The sequence below is a fragment of the Xiphias gladius genome, chromosome 7 (genome assembly GCF_016859285.1).
Source record: "Xiphias gladius isolate SHS-SW01 ecotype Sanya breed wild chromosome 7, ASM1685928v1, whole genome shotgun sequence".
NCBI lineage: Eukaryota > Metazoa > Chordata > Actinopteri > Istiophoriformes > Xiphiidae > Xiphias > Xiphias gladius.
In genome coordinates this window covers 8,609,048-8,628,294 of record NC_053406.1, presented here as the reverse complement: position 1 = coordinate 8,628,294, position 19,247 = coordinate 8,609,048, and the positions used below count along the sequence as shown (strand labels likewise).

Genomic DNA, 19,247 nt, shown 5'->3' with positions numbered 1-19,247 from the left:
TTACTGGCACATGCATTGCTTATTTATGAAGGCAGGAGTGATGAAAAGGACAGCTGTGGAGCGCTTTATTTCGAAAAAGTGTCATCCACTTTAATAGAAGGCACTCAGCCCCTGTCCGTTTCATACTGTTGATTTTAGTGACCTACTGTATCTTCTCGGGGCAGGCAGCTATTCTTCCTCATACAAAACCTTGTGGATTTTTTTTAAAATAGTTTCGCCTGGACTCTACATCTTTGGATTGATTATTCAGCCAGATACGAAGAAGGGAATGTTTGTGGAGAAGGGCAAGGTCAGGACTACTGCATTTATCCATGATTGTTAAATTATTCATGGATGTCTTATTAAAGGTTGATCTTCAATAGTTCCCTTAAGTGTTGTGATCAAACCTTCTCTCTTTTATCTGTATTCTTTTCTCTGACTTAGCCCATTGTTGAAATGAGATTTCATCTTCATTGTTTTGTGTTGTTAAATTAATAAAATACAAGAGGTTAAAAGAAACTCTACTTCTCAGCATTACACTGACCCCAAGTAAAACAGTGCTCTCTTTTCCGTTCTCTCTCTCTCTTATTCTATCATGGCATCATAAGTACTCTCCCTTTGTTTGCCTCCTTTTCCTCCAAAGGAGACTGCAGGACCATTGTTTACTGCAACCTCTCAGCCTCCCCTGGGCCTGATAAGGACTTGAAGACGGAATGGGTTGGCTTGACAGGGGCTCTGTCAGCCACTGAGGTTTAATTACAGACCACATCAGTGGCAGGGAAGGCCTCTGAGAGTGTTTGGTAAAGGTCAGAGTGTAGAAGACCCTCAATCTCTGGCTGAATATATATTTAATCATTCCTGATCATAGATACTTTTGTGTTTTAAAACAAAAGCCGCTGTTCGAATTTTGTGTCATTTTGTGCCTTGAATTGTGATTATTCTAGATTTCTCGATGTTCAGAGACTGGTGGTGTGTGAGTCCAAAGTAGAAAGCTCTAAAATAAAGACTGTGCCCTCACAGAATAAAGCATCCCGTTGTGTATGGAGTGCTGTGCACAGATTCAAACGAACCTCTGTTTTAAAAAAACTTAATGATGATTTCAATAAATGATGCGGGCATACAACGCTTTTATGGATTTTCTCATTCAAAAGCTCAGTGCTTCAGAAGGTTGTAAATGTTTATTTAGGGAAATGATATGTTTCCTTGAAATTCATCGAGGTCATGAATTTACATAAAGTCTCAATTGGCGGAACAACAGGCTACTAAATGACAGTGCAGTAGTCACTTTTACTCTAAATTAAACAATTAAGGCAATTACACATAAGGTGCAGTGTAATTAGCGGATGCCAGCTACTCTTCAAAAAGCCTTTTAGCAGCCTGAAGCACCAGAGAAAGACCAGTGCCACTATTGATTACACATTTCATTCAGATTATTGTGCTTCTCTGCCAAACACAAAGTATAAGGGATTTTGGTCTGCATCTAACACAGACAGAAATGGATTTTTGATTCAGTTTGGTCACGTTGTGTGATATAATTATTGATGTTTGCAATAGTTGCAATGTACCACTTCTTTTGTAACAAACTATTATGAGGCCTCGTTTATCTGTCTGTGGAGTGATATATTTGGCAGAGGGTAGGATGTTGACATGTGGGGGCTTTAGATGACAAACAGTAGTCATTTGAATATGAATATACTGCAGAGTGTAATTAATAGAGGAAACTGAGGGGTGATGGAGAAATGCAGGGTGACAAGGGGATAAGTGCTGCTCCTTACCAGAGAGGTCTCTGCCAACTCCCAGCGCCAGGCCATCTTTGATCCACAGAACTACGCCATGGTAACCAGGGATAGTGCATGGTAGCGTCACAGGCTGGCCTGCAACCACCACTAGGTCCTGTGGCTGCTGGGAAAACATGGCATCTGTCCCTTAAGAACAAAAGAAGAAGGGGAAGGTTAGGTCTAACCCATGTAAATCCTTAATTTATTTGAATATAATCAGGGTAAGAGGGGCATTGAAAATTCAAGATCAAAGAGGAGACTAAGTGGGGCTTTACAAACACCGGCTTTCAATGTTTCAAGTGCTGAATGAAGTCACAATGAAGGGAAGAGCACCATATGCCTATTTCCGCCAATTGCACTCAAACCTCTTGTCAAACTCATGTTGAAAGAACCCTAAAGGGTGATATACAAATGTGGCATATTCTTTGACTATTCATGATAAGGAGACAAGATACTGTACACGCATCAGAGGTGTCAGTGCAGCAACACGACTGAAGCACAGGCTAAGAGACAGCCGTCACAGCTCAGCTTGGTTCATTTATGAAGGATGTCACTGTACAGATGGGCTGGGCCCGTACACACCAAAGCAGATAACACGATCTTGTCTGCCAACACTGCTCTAGTGGCATACATTAACTCGAGCTCACACCCATGTATTCCAACTGTGCAACTGCTATTAGCTGCACTCCTCTACTGCGTGTTCAGGCGGAAAGTGGTGTGTAGTGAACTCCATTAGAGGCAGAGGGTGTGTTAATGGGGAGGGGTATGGTAGAGGGTGGAGAGGAGGGTAGTTTTTTCGGATCAGAGTGGAGGGTACAGATTGGTACTGCTGTGTCGTTAGAGACACTGGCAGGCTGCCTATCAACTAAAGCCTACACACACATATACACACACTGACATGCATTCATACAGACACTCAGTCTGATTTGAGAGCACGAACTGCAGCAAAGGTTTAAAAGATTGTCTCTTCCTCTCTCAGATTTTACCGAGACAGTTTTGTTCACAGCTATTTCTTTTTTCCAAACTTCTAAGTTCATGTCTACCTTTTTCTTAAAAAAATTGATATCCCTCTTTCTACTTGATACGTGTTATAGCACCACACAGGCACACATACAAACCAGAGCATGTACTCCTATATTGCTGAATTGGCCTCACACACATTTTCTAACCTATATTGCTGAAATGCTAACATGTAGTCAATCACAATAATAAGCAGAGCAGAGGCAGTATGGGATGTGAAAGGGCATTTTCATCTTACAACATGATTGTGTCACATTGCAGTCATCTACTGCAGTTCTCTTTATGCTTAGTTTTATATTAAGGGGAAATGACTTATGCTATGGGGGACAAGGGAATTGATTAGCTTTGTTGTATGATTTCAAACCACATCAGTGGAAAGACTGTTGTCATACAGGAAACTGATTTTAATTTAGTTGGAAAATACCATTAGAATCACCGCAAGTCATTTTTCAGCCTTGGACTGAATTCCATGTGATGGATATCTTGTTAAAGGTAAGTAGAAGTTTTCATATTGATTCATACTCTGCATACTCTCTTCCCTGTGTCACACATGCATCCTCATCACATGCGTGCGCGCACACACACACACACACACACACACACGCACACCGAGAAATACACAATCCCGTATACACTCTCTCATTTTAATATACATCTATTACTAAAACGACATCAGGAAAAACAAATGTGCTGCACCTCAAAGCATATACGGTAATGGACTTTTCATCATCTTGAGACTCAGCAGCTTCTCCCTGGCTAACCAGGCCCTCTGTGCACGTGTATTGTGGCTGATGCTGGTGATGTGAGACTTTATCTCACCATATGTATCGCCCTTCAAACCTAGACGGCTTTGTTCAGCCCTTACTGTGTTCCCACATGAGGAGCTTATCTCGGCTGTACTCTGCTACCCAGTCAGCACGCAGATGAAGCACGCTAACATATAGACAGCTACTTTACAGATCTCCTGGCATGTTCTTGAAAAACATTGCTAATGCAAAGAAATCTTGTATCTGCTGTCATGACTGATATTATCAAACAGTTCAGCCTGTGCTGTAATTGATTTAACGTTGGATGGATCTCTCTGTTGGCAGCACGCATGCCCACATATTTCCTGAAACCCGCCTATATCCTTACTCCCATCCCCCTTCTCTGGCCTCATGTGTAATCAAGAAAAAAAATAGATTGGAAATTATCTTTCAGAGACAGGCTACCTGTCATGCTGCTACACATTTTCACCAGGGAGATTAGTGCAGTATCAGCTTGATTACAGCATTCAATTAGGTGAAAAAAAATTCTTAGCTGTTTTCTACTGTACATTTGATGTTGTGTCAGCGCAGAGACAGATTTTGGCACACAATTTGCACTAGGAGTTCATGCTAATTCTGTGTCACGCTTTGCCCTGGAACTGTCGTGAACAAATATTTGACTTCTCGAACAGCCACTTCGAAAATATTAATTAACTGTACTCTACCGAATCACATGTCTCTCAAACAAATAAACACGTGAACCATTACTCGTCGCTTCACTTGAGCTTGAGCTGCAGGACTTTTAAGGGCACTCCGCTGATTCTGCACATCAAGATCATTTTACTCATTATGGGGAGTACTACTCAGCCTTTGCAGACAGTTTTATGTCTAGACACTAAAAAGATAGCATGTATTTCAAAGTTGGGACAGGAGTTTGAAAGACATAAGTATTAAACTGACAGGGAATGTCTAACAAATGACACTACTTAGTTGCATCCAGCATTTTTGGATTTTAAGCCATGCTAGGGACTAAAAGTTAGCCCTGACTTTATGGAGTACTTAATTGCTCACCGTTTGCAAAGATCCCTATCCCAAAGCGGAATAATCATAGCTGCTAAAAGTAACATGGGTGCTACCTAATGCGGAAACTATGAGTGTGGAGAGTAACAACCCCCTGCCAATCAGAATTCAGACTGAGCACCCCAAAACTGGTCTCAAACAAGGGGGTTCTACTTGTCCTGAATCAGAACTAGATCCTACCTCTGTATTATACTGAGCAAGTATTATGTAAGCACATTTTTCTTGAAAATTTGTTGTCTTTTCTCTAGATTGATGCCCTAGAAGAACTACTAAAAGACCTACTACACTGATGAAGGAGACAATCAAAGACTTAACTGACAGCATTTTGTACTTGTCACTTGAGCAGTTAAAACGTGACCCCCTTCATTCAATTTAAAGCCTGGCTGAGTCTTCATAGTGACACAGCAGTAGAGAAATGGAGGTGATGTGTTTGAGAGGGCTGGGGCTTACATCAAGGTAGCTCTACACGGAATAAATCTCTGTCACATCTGCCAGATTTATCCTTCACTGGGCATCACAGCGTTGGCAAAATGTGCCCCTCCCTAATCTACCTCTTCTTTATTCTCTGCCAGGCACGACACGCAACACAGTGAAGACAACCCCTTTCCCCTCACTTATTCATGAAAAATATTTTCATAACTAAAACGTCCAATTAAGAATTAAGCACCACATTTTGCAGACCTTGTCACTGGCAGTAACAGGAGGGGAGGAGAGTGACTGTGGTCAGGTGCCTGCAGAGCTGGAGATCCACGTTAATAATGCTTTATTAAGCATCCTAATGGGGTTTACGAGAGAGCTTGATTAAAAAAATAAAATAAATAATAAAGTGGAAGAACAGTGCAGACATGCCAATTTGCTGTGAGACAAATGTGTTTTGACTTCAGGGGTTAGGTTCTGTAAATGTGTGGGCACACAGAGCAGGAGCAGACATCTTTTGTCTGTCGCTAGAGACAACAGAAAGTCCCCTGGGTTTTCTGACTCAGCAACAGCCAGACCTGTACTATGAATAGACCTTAAAGAAAAAAAATGTTATCCACTTAGTTTGTTTTCAAATACTGTCTGGGAATATTAGTAACCATATTAGAGAACTTTTTACTTCAGCTCTTTGGATATGCTAAATCGAGCTGTATGCTTTCGCTCAAATCTTTCATAACATCCTATCCACCTATTATCTAAAAGCCACCTTTCCTTGAAGACACAATGCATATTTTTCACAATGCACTCACATACTTTACAATGAAGGTTAGTGCCAAGTGTTAGATCAAAAAAAAAAAAAGTGTAACTTCTTCTTCTATCTTTATCTATCTATCTCTATCTCAGTGTCTCAATGTCCCAATTATGATAAGGAAAACAACAGCATTTCAACAGTGGACTTAGTTGAGTACATCTTCAGGGTCTTTACATGACAATCATCATAAATTAAATCTGTCAACAACGCTCAGGTTATGACAGGGAAAAGACTTTGCTCACTATTCATCAGTAATTTAAATCACATTCCAACAAACAAGAAAAACAAATGAAACATGATTTCTGTATTTCCATGATCCAATGTCTTTGTTTATCTTTTATGTATTCAGGTATACAATATGTAAGTAAATTAAAGAGGTGAATGTCTATGCGTTACCCCTTACTGGATATCTTTGACTATGGTTTAAGTACAACGCCGTTTTAGAAACTCAAGTCATTCTGATAGAAATCACCTTCAGTGTGTTCTGAAAAATGAAAATTAAATGAGGCCACAAACGAAAGTCTACTTTCAGAGAGGGAAGGAACAGCATGGATGACAAGGCCTCAAATATTTGCCATAGTGTTTATTGTAGGTCTACTGTGGGTGGTACTTGGTATTCACTTCAGTAATAGGAACTCAGAGCTGGAATTTTTAACCTGCTTCGGTCAAGGTTTTAACACAATTTATGATATGGAAGGATGCTGAATATCTCACAGCAGCTAGGCTTTTGTTACATGGGCTACTTCATTAAGATAAAAATGCATCCCTCGGATGCAGCTGGCAATGTTACAACAATAGTTACACATAGGGAATATTTCATTAAACTCAATCAAGCGTATTAGAGGAGGCATCTATTACTACCAATCTGTCTTCATCATCAGAATGTTCAAATCCTCTATTCCTGGCTGTCCATTTGTAAAACAAACACTGTATACAGACTGATAATATGTGTGTTACCCATTACTGGATACGATCCTTTGATGCTAGGTTTGATTGAATGTCCTCCATTTAGGAAGGTAAGGCCAGGGGTCTTTGACAAAGACTACCCAGTTGTTTCAAATGGTGGAAAAAAGCGTGTAGTTAAAGACTGTGCATAGAGCCATATTCATAATGTTGACTGGCACTTTGCATCACCTAATGTTGCCATTTCACTTCAGATAATTTGTTTACCATTGGACAGATCCTGCATTTCCACACACTCCAGCACTATTTTCCCCTCAGTGCTAACTGCTCCCAATTTCATCGCTCTTTGCCAATCAGGCCTAGAAATTACCGTTACGGACACACATCCAGCCCACTTCAGAGAAATAATCAGCATGCTGTCTGAGCAGCATGTGGCCACACAGCGCCAAAGCTTAGTCCGGGATCATTATCAAAAACTATTACCCCTCTGTCCTGGCCATTTTATACCAGCAATTTAGAATCACAGAAGGGCTTCAGAATTTGGAGGAGTTGTAGTTTGGTAGCCAATGACCACAGTTTCGTTTTTTTAAGGACACTGCTGCTGGAAGTAGTGGAGAAAGAGACAGGTAGAGGGGGATGAGGGGGAGAAGTTTATTTTTATCTGCTTCTAATCCACTGGTAGCGTTGCCATAGGTGACAGGTGTTAGACACTTTTGATAAAAGAGTGAATTTAGAGACTACGTCAAGTTAATCTTATATTGTAGATCCTATTGCAATGACCACCAGGACCTAAGTCAAGTGAAAAAAATATCATGCAATCTTCCTGCAAGGGCCCCTAATGGTCCATTTGTTGAAACCACAAAGAGGAGGTGCTACCCACAAAAAACAAAGAAGTACCTTTTCTGAGCACATGACTAGACTTTTTTTCAATCTTTCTCATGCTCTGTAAGTTTTTACTTAGTACTTCTAAACGGACTCCAGTGGAGTCTTTAATTCTGGCCTGTAGTTCAAAATAAACCCAAATCTCCCCTTTAATATGGATTGCTCTATCTACATTTGTATCTCTCCCGACTGAAACTCACCTATTGCAATCCACAACCTCCCCCATCTCTTCACCTGATGTACAACTCCTTTGACACGCCGTTCTTGTCCTTCATTTGATTAGTCATAATCGCACAGCTCCAGCATGCCTTCTCATATGCTCACTGTAGGTCTATTGTCCATGATTTGTGCACTTTAATTATATGCAGCATGATCATTTATTTGACTCTGTCAGTGAAGTATGCTCCTGTGAGATTCATCAATCTATTTAGGGGATAAAAACTCCAAAAGAGTGAATTCCATCTTGCCTGTGGTTACATGACTCTCATCCATGTTTGTGAAAGCTAGTTTAGTCATAATCACTGAAAGTCATGCTGCAAACAACTATGATTTATAATCTAATTTATTCATGATATAAATTCAGAAGTAAAGGGTCACCACATAAGTCACCCAATAATTCTGATTATCTGGGATGGATTTACTGCTTGTAAGGACTTAACAGGGCAATTAGAGGGTCATTTTTTATATTTGGCAGTTTTGGAAACTTATAAAACCATAACCTGGTATATTTCTTATATTGTGTTTAATGTACACAATAAATGGAGAATAATGGCAAATACAGCCAGTGCACACACACATAAACACTAGACAGAATGCAATCCTGAGGGCATGCATGAATAGTGAGGCTTACCTTACTGAAATAAATCTAAAACTCCATGAGCAGAGGAGTGCAGTGACCAAAAAAAGGCACCTGCCTTCAATGCACAGCGAGATGGTTTAAATACAACGCCTTTATAGAAACTCAAGTCATTCTGACAGAAATTGCCTTCAGTGTGTTCTGAAAAGTGAAAATTACATGAGGCCGCAAACAAATGTCTACTTTCAGAGAAGGAAGGAACAGCATGAATGACAAGGCCTCAAATATTTTCCATAGTATTTATTGTAGGTCTGCTGTGGGTGGCAACTGTTATTCACTCAGTATTTGGAACTCAAATGCTGGAATTTAAAATTTTCCAACCTGCTTTTGACAGGGTTTTAACACAAATTGTGTCATGGACTGATGCTGTATTTCTCAGAGCAGCTAGGCTACTTCATTAATATACTGTTAAGGCAAAGCCAGTTTATTTATATAGCACCATTCAGACACAAGGCTATTCAAAGTGCTTTACAGAGACATAGAAATACATTAAAAGTATATTTAAAAGAAATAAACAGAAACAAAAAAAAATGTATCCCTCAGATGCAGCTGGCAGTGTTTACTATTGGTAACGATAGTTACACATAAGGAATATTTCATAAAGCTCCATCAAGCCCCTTAGAGCTGGCATGTATTACTATCAATCTGTCTTCATCATTAGAATTTTCAAATCCCCTATTCCTGCTTGTCCACTTGTAAAACAAACACTGTATGCAGACAGATAATAATACACCACGCCAGTATCTGTGTTGAGATTTCTGCCGTTATGAGAAAAATTTGTCTGTGGGAATGCAAATTCATGAAGCAGGGAAGATAAACATCAGTTCTGCCGGAAGACGTTGTATTTATGCCCTCCCTCACACTGTGCATTAGTGGAGCATGACAGCTGCCAAGGCACAATCAAGAGGGATCACCTCCGATGATGACTTCTAAAAGTTACAAATGGCAACAGTGGGAAGGCCTTGCAGGCACTCGCTTTATCATCAGCCACACGTCCAGAAGAAGTGAGATTTCATGGACATCCGAAACTGGAGTATCAGGGGCCACAAACGGTTTATTAAATCTCTCTAGGCTACATATTTTCCAGCAGTGTGCATACAATTGCATCCACAGGTCATCATGGCATCATGAGCCACGGAATTGATTTTTACACTCATCCAAAATCCAGAGCAGAAAACAAAAGAAACTGTTTTAACATCTACTATATTGGAAAAAGGGAGAGACTGATTTAGATTAAGTGTAAAGTTGTTCAAGGTTGTCAGCCTCTAAGCAGTCCAAGTGTGTGAAATAGAAAAATACACACAAGGTAGTCTACTTACAGGACATATGTGTGCTTTGTTCTGTAAACACAAGACGTAGTCTGACCACTGATTGTAATTACTGTTATAAAGCAGCAACTCCTGTGGGCTGGTTTCCAAGGTAACTACAGTTCAAAGAGAACAAGAGTTCAAATATTCTATTTAGCATAAATGCAACTGAACACCACATAACCCTCCTCCCCTGGCTGGTATTGATTAAAAAAGTGCAGGGAAATGGAGCGACTCACTTTGCAAACCGAACTACTTTTTTAGCGAACACTTTTGCATAATGGGAAGCAGGGACATAAAAGAGATGCAAATGAGTGAGGGAGATGGAGAAGAGAAGGAGTTTGGCAGTTCAGATGGGGCCTGATTGAATAGGAGGGGTCCCTTCTGTTTCTGTACTCCAGCATTACACCCTTTCTTTGTCAGCTTACACCACTTCATCGTCTCCTGCCTCTTCAGCGCTCTGTGTCACAGGTGTATTTGTTTGAAAGTTTGTTTTCAGAGCCCAAGGCCAGCCTTATGTTACCTCTTTGCTGACACGCGAGCACTTGAGAGTTTACTAAGTGTATGGATGTCAAGGCATCAAAACAAGATGATTTGCAAAGGGAATATGTTTGTGCAAGGGAGGGACCCTGAAGGGTGCTCAAAGCGAGACTACATTGGGATTGATCATGTTCATTAAGGAATGATGAGCATTTGAAACAGACTCAGGTGGCTGATTTGATGGATGCGGTGTAGAGAGGGCCTTAGACCAATAGGGCATAACATATATTTTTAGGGAGAATCACATTTTTCTATTACATGATATGTCACAGGCACAGAAAAGCATATTAAGCTGCCTTTTGTCCATCCATAACTCATATTTTCTAGGGCTGACAAGATAAAAGTGTACCTTGACTTTCAAGACTTAAAGCATTTTTTTGTCTCTCTGAGTTAGATTAAATCAAGAGATATATCAAAGTCCTTGGACAATAAAGCTGAAAGGGATGAATCTGAGTGTCAGAGAGGTTTAGGAAAGGTGTTTCATATAAATATTTTAATAAGTCAAAGGAGTTGCTTGCTTAAAAAAAATTTGTCAAGGTATTTATTAAGTTCAGATTTGTTGCCGTTTGGGATAAAAACCCAGCTTCAGCACAATATGTTTCACATATTTATATAATGTCCCTTAACTATTTGCTGTTAATGAAGACATTCCCTCTCTGTGTGACCTTATTTCAACAACTTTATTGTTAATAAGCATATTGTAAATGTTGTCATGACAATATCTAGGCTTTATTGGAACAATTTTTACAGAAATTATTACAGTACGTAACTCACAAAAAGGTGAACTGGGGGATTGAAATTCTCAATAAATGACCCCCACTCCAAAAAATATTTTGTCCAAGATAAGGTTCTCAGAGTAGACTACTGACACTTTGAGTTGTTTACTCTTTTCAGGATCCCACTAAAACGCAGGTAATGTCTGTCAAGGCTTCTCTTGTTAAGGTATGTTGCACATTTTCCTCACTGTATTCACAGTAAGCTGTGGAACACTGGCATCGACATCTTGTTCTTTATGAAGAAAAGTTTGGCTACATAGTGTTAAGTCTGTGTCATTCCTGGCAGGATGAAGACAAGTATGGTGTACCATGTGAGATTCGGGGAGAAATTTAGGCTCACCGGACTTGTTTTAACTTATTCGTGTTTTTTCTATAGCCATAGATAGATAGATAGATAGATAGATAGGTAGATTGAGGAACAAACTGTATGATATTATGTCTTTTCAAGAATTAACTCCCTGAGTTGGCTTAATGCAGCAGATTTTCCATTTCCTGTTGACTTCAGCGGATATGAGTAGAAAGAATGGTTGAATGATATAAAAAGAAGGATGGAAGCCCTGCTACTGCCATTTCTCTAGGGACACAGTAGTTAATGCTCACATTTCTCGAGTTGAGATGGATTTGTAATTATACACTTCAGTGATTAATGGTCTTATAATTATCTGTGATGAAAAATGTCAAATAGGCTCACAATAAAATTCCAGTTTCATGATAATAAAAAAAAAATAATAATATGGGGATGAGTGGATAAGCAATGTGTTAGCGATAGCAAGTCACACAGTGCTTATTGGTTACTAAACATGATATGTTCACAAACCTTTTAAAAATCACTAAGCAGAAATTGAAATTGTTTTCTAGAAAAAAAGAATGCGAAAGAATGTGGTTTCATTAAAAGAGATGCTCTCACTGAGCTTTCTTTGACTCATAAAATTCCCATTCGACATCCTCCAGACAGTGGAGACATCCATTTTCCTCTCATCGTCTTAAACTATTTGCTTCCCTTGGAAACAGCCTCATCTCATTCCTCTTCGCTGGCTGCTGTGACATTGAAATAGACCCCTAATCAAAACATTTGTCTTTCTTTCAGCCAGCACTCAGGCCGGTGAATGAGAGCTGACACCGGGGGGATACGTGTTTGCCCCAATCAGGGCCTCATCTGCGCGTCACCGCTGGGCGAGTGTTTCATCTCGACAGGGCACTGATGAATCTGCCACTTAGCCTTGATTTGGAGGAGCGGCTTGCCACAGCCAAAATGCCAGGTTAAATCACAACGTCAGTGGCTCAGTCATGGCGATTACAGGCATTCTGCCTTTAACATAAATGCTCATAAATGCTTCAGTAATGATCCTTGGCTTGTGTATTGTCAAGTGACCTGTAATTACCATTTTGTGTTGCACTAGGATTGGAAATAATATTGCTTTATGACTGTGTATTCCTATTTGTGCGTCTAAGTGCCAATTACCGTCTTAGTTTGTCTAATCTCTTATCTTTTTTCATTTTGCAAATGTGGTATTAAAATAGGGTAAATGTGGAGCTCCAGAATGTCTGCCTTTATCTGCAGAGTGAGAGGAGATGGCTTAATGCCATAGGTAGTGTTCAGCCATAGTTTTCCTACCGTATTTATTCTAACAAATCCGTTAGATCAAAGCCCTCTTGCGTTTTGTCACCTGTACTGCCTAATTGAAAAAAAATGAAAAATAAAATAACAAATGCTAGAACACCGCATAAGACAGTTTAGTGAGATACAGCTCAAGTAAAGGCTACTGATCTTTTGTGTCATTTTCAAAAAGAGGTGTTTCACAGGGAGGCCTCAAATGCTGGATCTTAACATCCATATGTTTTCCTTATACTTGTGCCATGCATACCTTGTTCAAATTCCAAAACAACTCTTTAGATAATCCATCTCAGGCTTTGATTTCCGATAGATCACTGTCACCACCTTCTACTAATAACAGGCCTTTAATAACAGCCTCTGTTGTTCCTTCAGAGCGTATTTAACTTAACCGCTGTCTGGTTAGCAGGTTGTGAGGTGTCAGCAGCTATACACATAAACATGGGTGACAGAGAGGATTGTAACACATAAGTGTCCATCGCTGCAAGCACTATCTTCTACATCAGTGAAAAAAGCTTTTTTGGAAAAGTGGAGGAAGACTTGTGCATGTGTGTGTGTGCTTGTCAGTGTGTGTGTGTGTTTTTAGTGTGCGTGCGTGTAGAGAGAGATGAGAGGCAGGCTCCTGCTAGCTACAGTACCTGTCAGACAGAGTGGAATGTTGTTACACGACAAGGGAGGAAAGGAGGCTTTATCAAGGTGTGCAGGATACCACTGACATGAGATAAGAGGCCTGAGTTGGAACTACATTATGCCACACCTTCACTAAGAGGACTCTGTCAAGACAAGAGTAAAGAGATCCATTTCAGTGTGGGAGCCACCATAATACTTGACTGCAGAAAGTCATTATCTTTCAAGTATACACTCTACCTTTAAGTGCATATAAGGCAATAAGCAGACACTCTATCCTGTAATTTCATTTGGATTCCCAAAGCCTCTCTTTGAAATCTGCCCTTAAATAGACAAAAAACATTATTTCCAGAAAGCTGTAGGCAATGTCTTTAAAGTGGTGAAAAGGGTGGAAAGCTGTAGTGTGTTTGGAATGGGAATTCACTTTTTACAAGAAGTGTGGTCTACAGTGAGACGAAACGACTGTCTGCAAAGTCTGCTCGTCATGCACGGAACTGGGGCTCAACAGCGTATTCAAGAGCATCCTCTCCCAGTCTATGTGGTTCTTCTGCAGTACATGACCGAGTCACAAATGGGGCCACAAAACATCTCCCGTTGGACTTGCTTTCGTATTGCCACCTTGCACACAACACCCTCTTCATGAAAATCTCATTTGCATTTCAAAGTAGCACTTTACAGCCATGGCAAGGACATAAAATCACATCTGTCTTCAAAAATATAAATGGGAATTCGAAATGGTGTAAAAAATGATATAAAAGCAAGAGCTGGCAAAAAATTAAGCTTGTCATATTTTATGTCATTTACAGTACATTAGCAAATGCCATAAAAGTGCACAGCTGTGCGAGATGCAGTAGTCATAGGATTTAGGGGACTTAAGGCAGTGATATAAATGGGTGGGTAATGATAGAAACAGGTTTTCTAGAAACTATGTGGGCAAAAAGCCTAAAAACTAATTGAAAATGCTCCTTTCACATTTAGCATTTTCTCTTTGGAATCACATCATATTCAAAACAGTTCCATATTTTTAAAGAGCTGTTTATAAAACTACTTTGCTTAAATGGAAATAAATACACCTTTCTCAAGAGAAGACTTTTTTTTCTTAAGTGGAGGGCCATTCAACTTAGTCAGTAAACATACTGTCATGAAAAGGTCTGCTTTCAACAGATGCTATGAATCTTTATAATCCATAAACAACAATATATTACATTTTCAAAGGCAGCAAGGACGTTTTCATTCCAAAAGCACTTCTAATAAAAAAGTTCAACAGAGAAACACTACTCGTAAACCTACATTCAATCTGCCTGACTGCTTTCTGTCCCAACTAGCGAGAACAGCCTGACCAGACAGTAAGGATCACTCCGGTTAGCCATTGTTGGGGATTCAGTGAGTGAACACAGAAAGAGTAGTCTTCAGAGGATCACAGGAGTGGTTTGAGGCTGAGGCACAGGTACCTCTCATCTCAGGTTACTGTCTCTCAGAGCTTCTGGCCTCCCCCGGGGCACTTCGCCACATCCCACTCAGCATCCTGGTTACTAGACTGTGAAGTCTTTTTCAATACTACTCCTCTCCTTTTTTCCACACCTCGTGAACTTTCTTTTGCCGACAGCATTACCTGGGGCCATAATTCAGCTCCCAATGGGAGAGGAGCTTTGAATCAGTCCTGCCATCTCTACCTCTAAACCCCTCACCCTATATTGTCTCTAACTCTACTTTTTCCTATTTTTCTAATCTGATATTAGCTTCGTCCTTGACAATTTTCATTTTCTGCGCAGGTAAAACACTTTAAGAAATGCAGTTGTGCCTTTCCATCTAAAAAAAAAAAAGGCAATCACCAAGACACTCTCATAACTTTGCCTCCTCCACACTTTTAACTCAGTTGGGTGTCCATTTGACTAATGACTTTGACAAGGGTTTACAACGGGGTGCTCCCACCATGAAGTGTTTACGGAGGAAGCTGAGCTGTTTAAGAGTGGAGGTCAGACATTATTCATGTCTTTTTAAAAACCTGTAGAGTTCACTAACTGACTCCCACTGGCTCAACAAGCGGTGATGAAGTGTGTGACTGAATATTTACCTTAACACTTTATATCACATTAACATTAGAGGAAAACGTCAGGTTACTGCCAATGCTTCACACTAAAGCTCTACTAGGAAAAGGCACAGCATACAAAAGAGAGAAGATACAGAGAGAGAAAGAATGACCACTATTGGCTTTAGAGTGGGGGGAAAATCCTGGACAGCCTTTGCTTTAATGAGAGCTCACTGGCAATATAGACCGTTACAGCCAGAATGCCAGGCATGAAAAGCAGACATAATTCTGTGCCATCTTCTGTAGAACTCTCTCCAGAGACTAGCTATACCTCATTATATCAAACGATCTTCCATTTAAACTTGTTCATGATCCAGGGTCGGTCCTCACCATCTCTCCACTTAGTGTGCATGGCTATTGGATTGTGGAGGCATATCTTCAACCACTCTAAGTGATGATGACATGGATTCTAAACCAATTAGAGGCCGTCTCAACAAGAAGCAGTCATGGTCCTTCAGTTTTTACTGGGCACTTACAGGCTCTTCTGAACTTACTTTTTGCCTGGTCTCTGACCTGCCCCTGTGACTATAGCACTCGTAGAGTTACCTTTGGCTACTAAACCCTTGGCTGCCATTGCCTCAGGTGTCGGAGCTTTTGTCCCACTGGTGGGCAGGATGCCAGTTGCAAGCCAGAAAATTCTGCAAGGATCTCACACAGACACACACAAGCACATGAACGCACACAGGTGTACACACAAACACATGCGCGTATACACTAAATATATGACCGTGCTTGCATACAGAAAAGGAGAGCCGTTTTTGTAAACACTAATGGAGATAATGTTGCATTATTGAAGGTCAGGTCAAGGGAGATTAGAGTGGCTGCCCTGCACTGACAGTCTGACCTTTAGTAAGGTAGTCCTCACAGTGTGACTTCTCTCCTGTTGCCTTGCAGCATCTCTGTGCTAATGCCTTACAGTGCTCGCAGAGCCCAGAGGCTTGTACTCTATGTAAGCAATAATTTGAACTATTAACTAATATCCCATCTCAAAGCTTTAAAAAGTCAGCCGCATTCACACACATCCACTGGAATCTCCACCCTTACATTTCTTGGGCAATCAGAAAGCACCACCATGGGAGGGGCGACTACAAAACACTGATACCCGAAAAGGTACACAAGTACCTTACCTGCTGCTCGACAAGGACTATAAGTGGCATGTGAAGGTGAGGTTACATCTCAGTAAGCGAGCTTGTTGCAATCAGTTTGAGTGAGTTGGACTGGCAATGTGACATGATGCCCTTTGGGATGATAAACATCAGATTCTGTTATGCTACTGCAGACAGTGCTTGTGTGTGTGTGTGTGTGTGTGTGTGTGTACATGTGTGGATGTTTGTTTGTGTCAGTGCTATCCTTCAGGGGTGGATGAAGAAGAGTAGAGCTTTGACTCCCAGGCAGTTTTAGACCCTACAGGATGACAACTCTCTCCTTCACATTGGCTGCAGAAGAGCAATTAACATTTCACAACCTGGACCTCCTGTTCTGTCCTGTCCTGACTTCCACTCTGACTCTCTTTCTGTAGCCCTACCTTTTCACAGGTTTTTCCCACTGCTGCCATATACACCCCACAGATGTCCACAATACAATGCAACATATCCCTAGCTACAGATTAGGGCTTGCTCACATGCATATGATAAAGTTGTCCAAAACCATCTAGTTCTAAGTGCTGCTACTGCCAAAGTCCTGGTAAATAAAAAAAGAGTTTATAAACAAAGGCTGCGTGTTTGCCTGAAAATTCTCGAGTGCTGTATGTAAGTGGGGATTCTGACTAAAATGAGCAATGTGCATTAACACATAATCCTTGTAGGGACACCATTATTACCACTCTGTTCTTTTATACCCACATTTAACCTTGGCTGAAATAGTGCTGAAAATGAATAATAGGTTGCAGGTCCTAACCTGTACACTGGTGTTACCCTGTGATAAAAATACCTTCAAATATATTACTGGGATAGAGCAGTATGCATAATGCTTATCCATTAATTTGCAGGTCTATATTTTTATGAATAATTATTGCTGGAAGTCATCATGCAGAAAACGGGCAGGGGGAGGGATGAAAGGGATGGATGTACCAGAATAATAGGTTGAGGCCCAGGGAAAACAGCTCTGTGGAGAAGGGGATAACATGAGAAAAGACACTTTCTATGATTCTTAAAAAAGAACATTATTTTTAGAAGCCGACCTCAACTAAGTTCCACTTCAATTGAAAACAACTCTGGGTCTATAGGAAACATTTGTGCCCGTGAGAATCCATCCACTTGACTCTCCAGGCACATGGTAATGCCGCATAATATAAGCTGCCCATAAAAAGGGAAAACATCAACTTATTGTATGAAAATGTGTTTCTTTTGGGCTGCCACAGCATGGTTTCTTCTGCAGCTGTTGGAATGATGTGCCTAATGATGCACCTAATGTTACTACATTTCCAGGATTGAGCCTGTTGCAGATGTATTCATTGATCAGTATTAATCCTATAAATTTATGTTGCACGCATACCCGCAAAACACACACACACCGAGTATGTATGTATTTGTGCTGGCACAGATTTTGAGTTTGTTAGATGTGTACGATGTAGACTCGAGATCTACTAGGAGCTTAGTAGACTCAAGAAAACTGGTAACTGGTTATAATGTTGTGGCTGATCAGTGTATGATTCTATCTGCAATCACAAATAGAGCACAGAGCATGCATATGAAGAGCAGATGTGAGGTTTACAAAACTAATCCAGCACAGCAAGGAGGGATATTGTACTAATGGCTGGTTTGCATTCATTCTCACAGTTGGCTCTGAGTGATAGACATGTTTTATTTGCATTTTTCATCTTATGGGACACTATCAAACACTGATGTTGATATCCCTCCAGAAATGTTGATCGAATATCCCCTCTCACCCACAGTGTATCTGCCAGCCTGCCTCATCTGTGGGCAGCACGCATCAAAACTGGGTCTGACATGATATGACTTTTCATCTGCAGGCTTTGGAGTCACATAGATAAATAATATGTCCTCTCCCCCTTTCTCTCTCTTCTGTCTGTCTCTATTTGCCCTTCGTCTCTCTCTTTCTCCAAGCCCAAAGCATGTAACTTGTCATCTGGAGAAACTGTTCCCCTCTCTCTTGCCATCATGGTGGAGCATATTTTCATGATCTCCAGGATCAAGAGGTTTTCATTAAAAAAAACTCCATATCATCCAGTGACCCTGGTTTCAGGCTGCAAGGCTCCTAATGAGCCTTCAGCAAATGGGATGTTTTTTTTTCTTGTCTGTACCAATTGAGCTTTGACCTGACTAAGGCCGTGCAAATCAAAGACAGCTTGAGTCTACTCATTATTTACTTGTGACAGCAAGCTGAGAAACATGATTAAAGCGAGCGAAATGAAATAGAGGGGAGAAGAGAAGAAAAAGTTCTGTTGAGATACTGTATGTGAACTGATTTTATCAAATGTTTGTTTTGCACTTCAACAAAGCTGAAGGTCATAGCTGCCAATTATACAGAAAAAATCGAATAGGGGCTGTTTATCACACGGAGATCTGCCCAGACAAGAGCAAAACATTCATCAAGATATTCTTGCAGTTAATTATGCCATCATACTTTAGGTGTAATATGTATATGCGAAAGATGGAGAATGACTGTTTTTCTGTATGTCTGTGAGGAAGATGAAAAAAATGGCATAGCTGTGTCTGTGGGACCATCAATCACTACTAGGTGACCAAAACCTTGAATATTTCAAAGAGTCACTTTGTTTGGATGTCACCGCTTCGTGTCACATTGCCAAAGAACATTCGGGAGGTGAGCTCACTCGACATGCTTCTCATATTCATGATGTTGTG

General features: G+C 40.5%; 1 protein-coding gene across 4 annotated transcripts in view; it reads right to left on the bottom strand.

Moving 5' to 3' along the window:
• The window catches only part of kirrel3b (kirre like nephrin family adhesion molecule 3b), a 155,620-nt gene that overhangs the window by 60,616 nt on the left and 75,757 nt on the right, over positions 1-19,247 (bottom strand). For all 4 annotated transcript variants that reach the window (XM_040129858.1, XM_040129860.1, XM_040129859.1 and 1 more), the window contains exon 3: positions 1,755-1,904. In XM_040129858.1, coding sequence (XP_039985792.1) covers positions 1,755-1,904 — 150 coding nt within the window. The remainder of the gene's footprint in view (positions 1-1,754; positions 1,905-19,247) is intronic.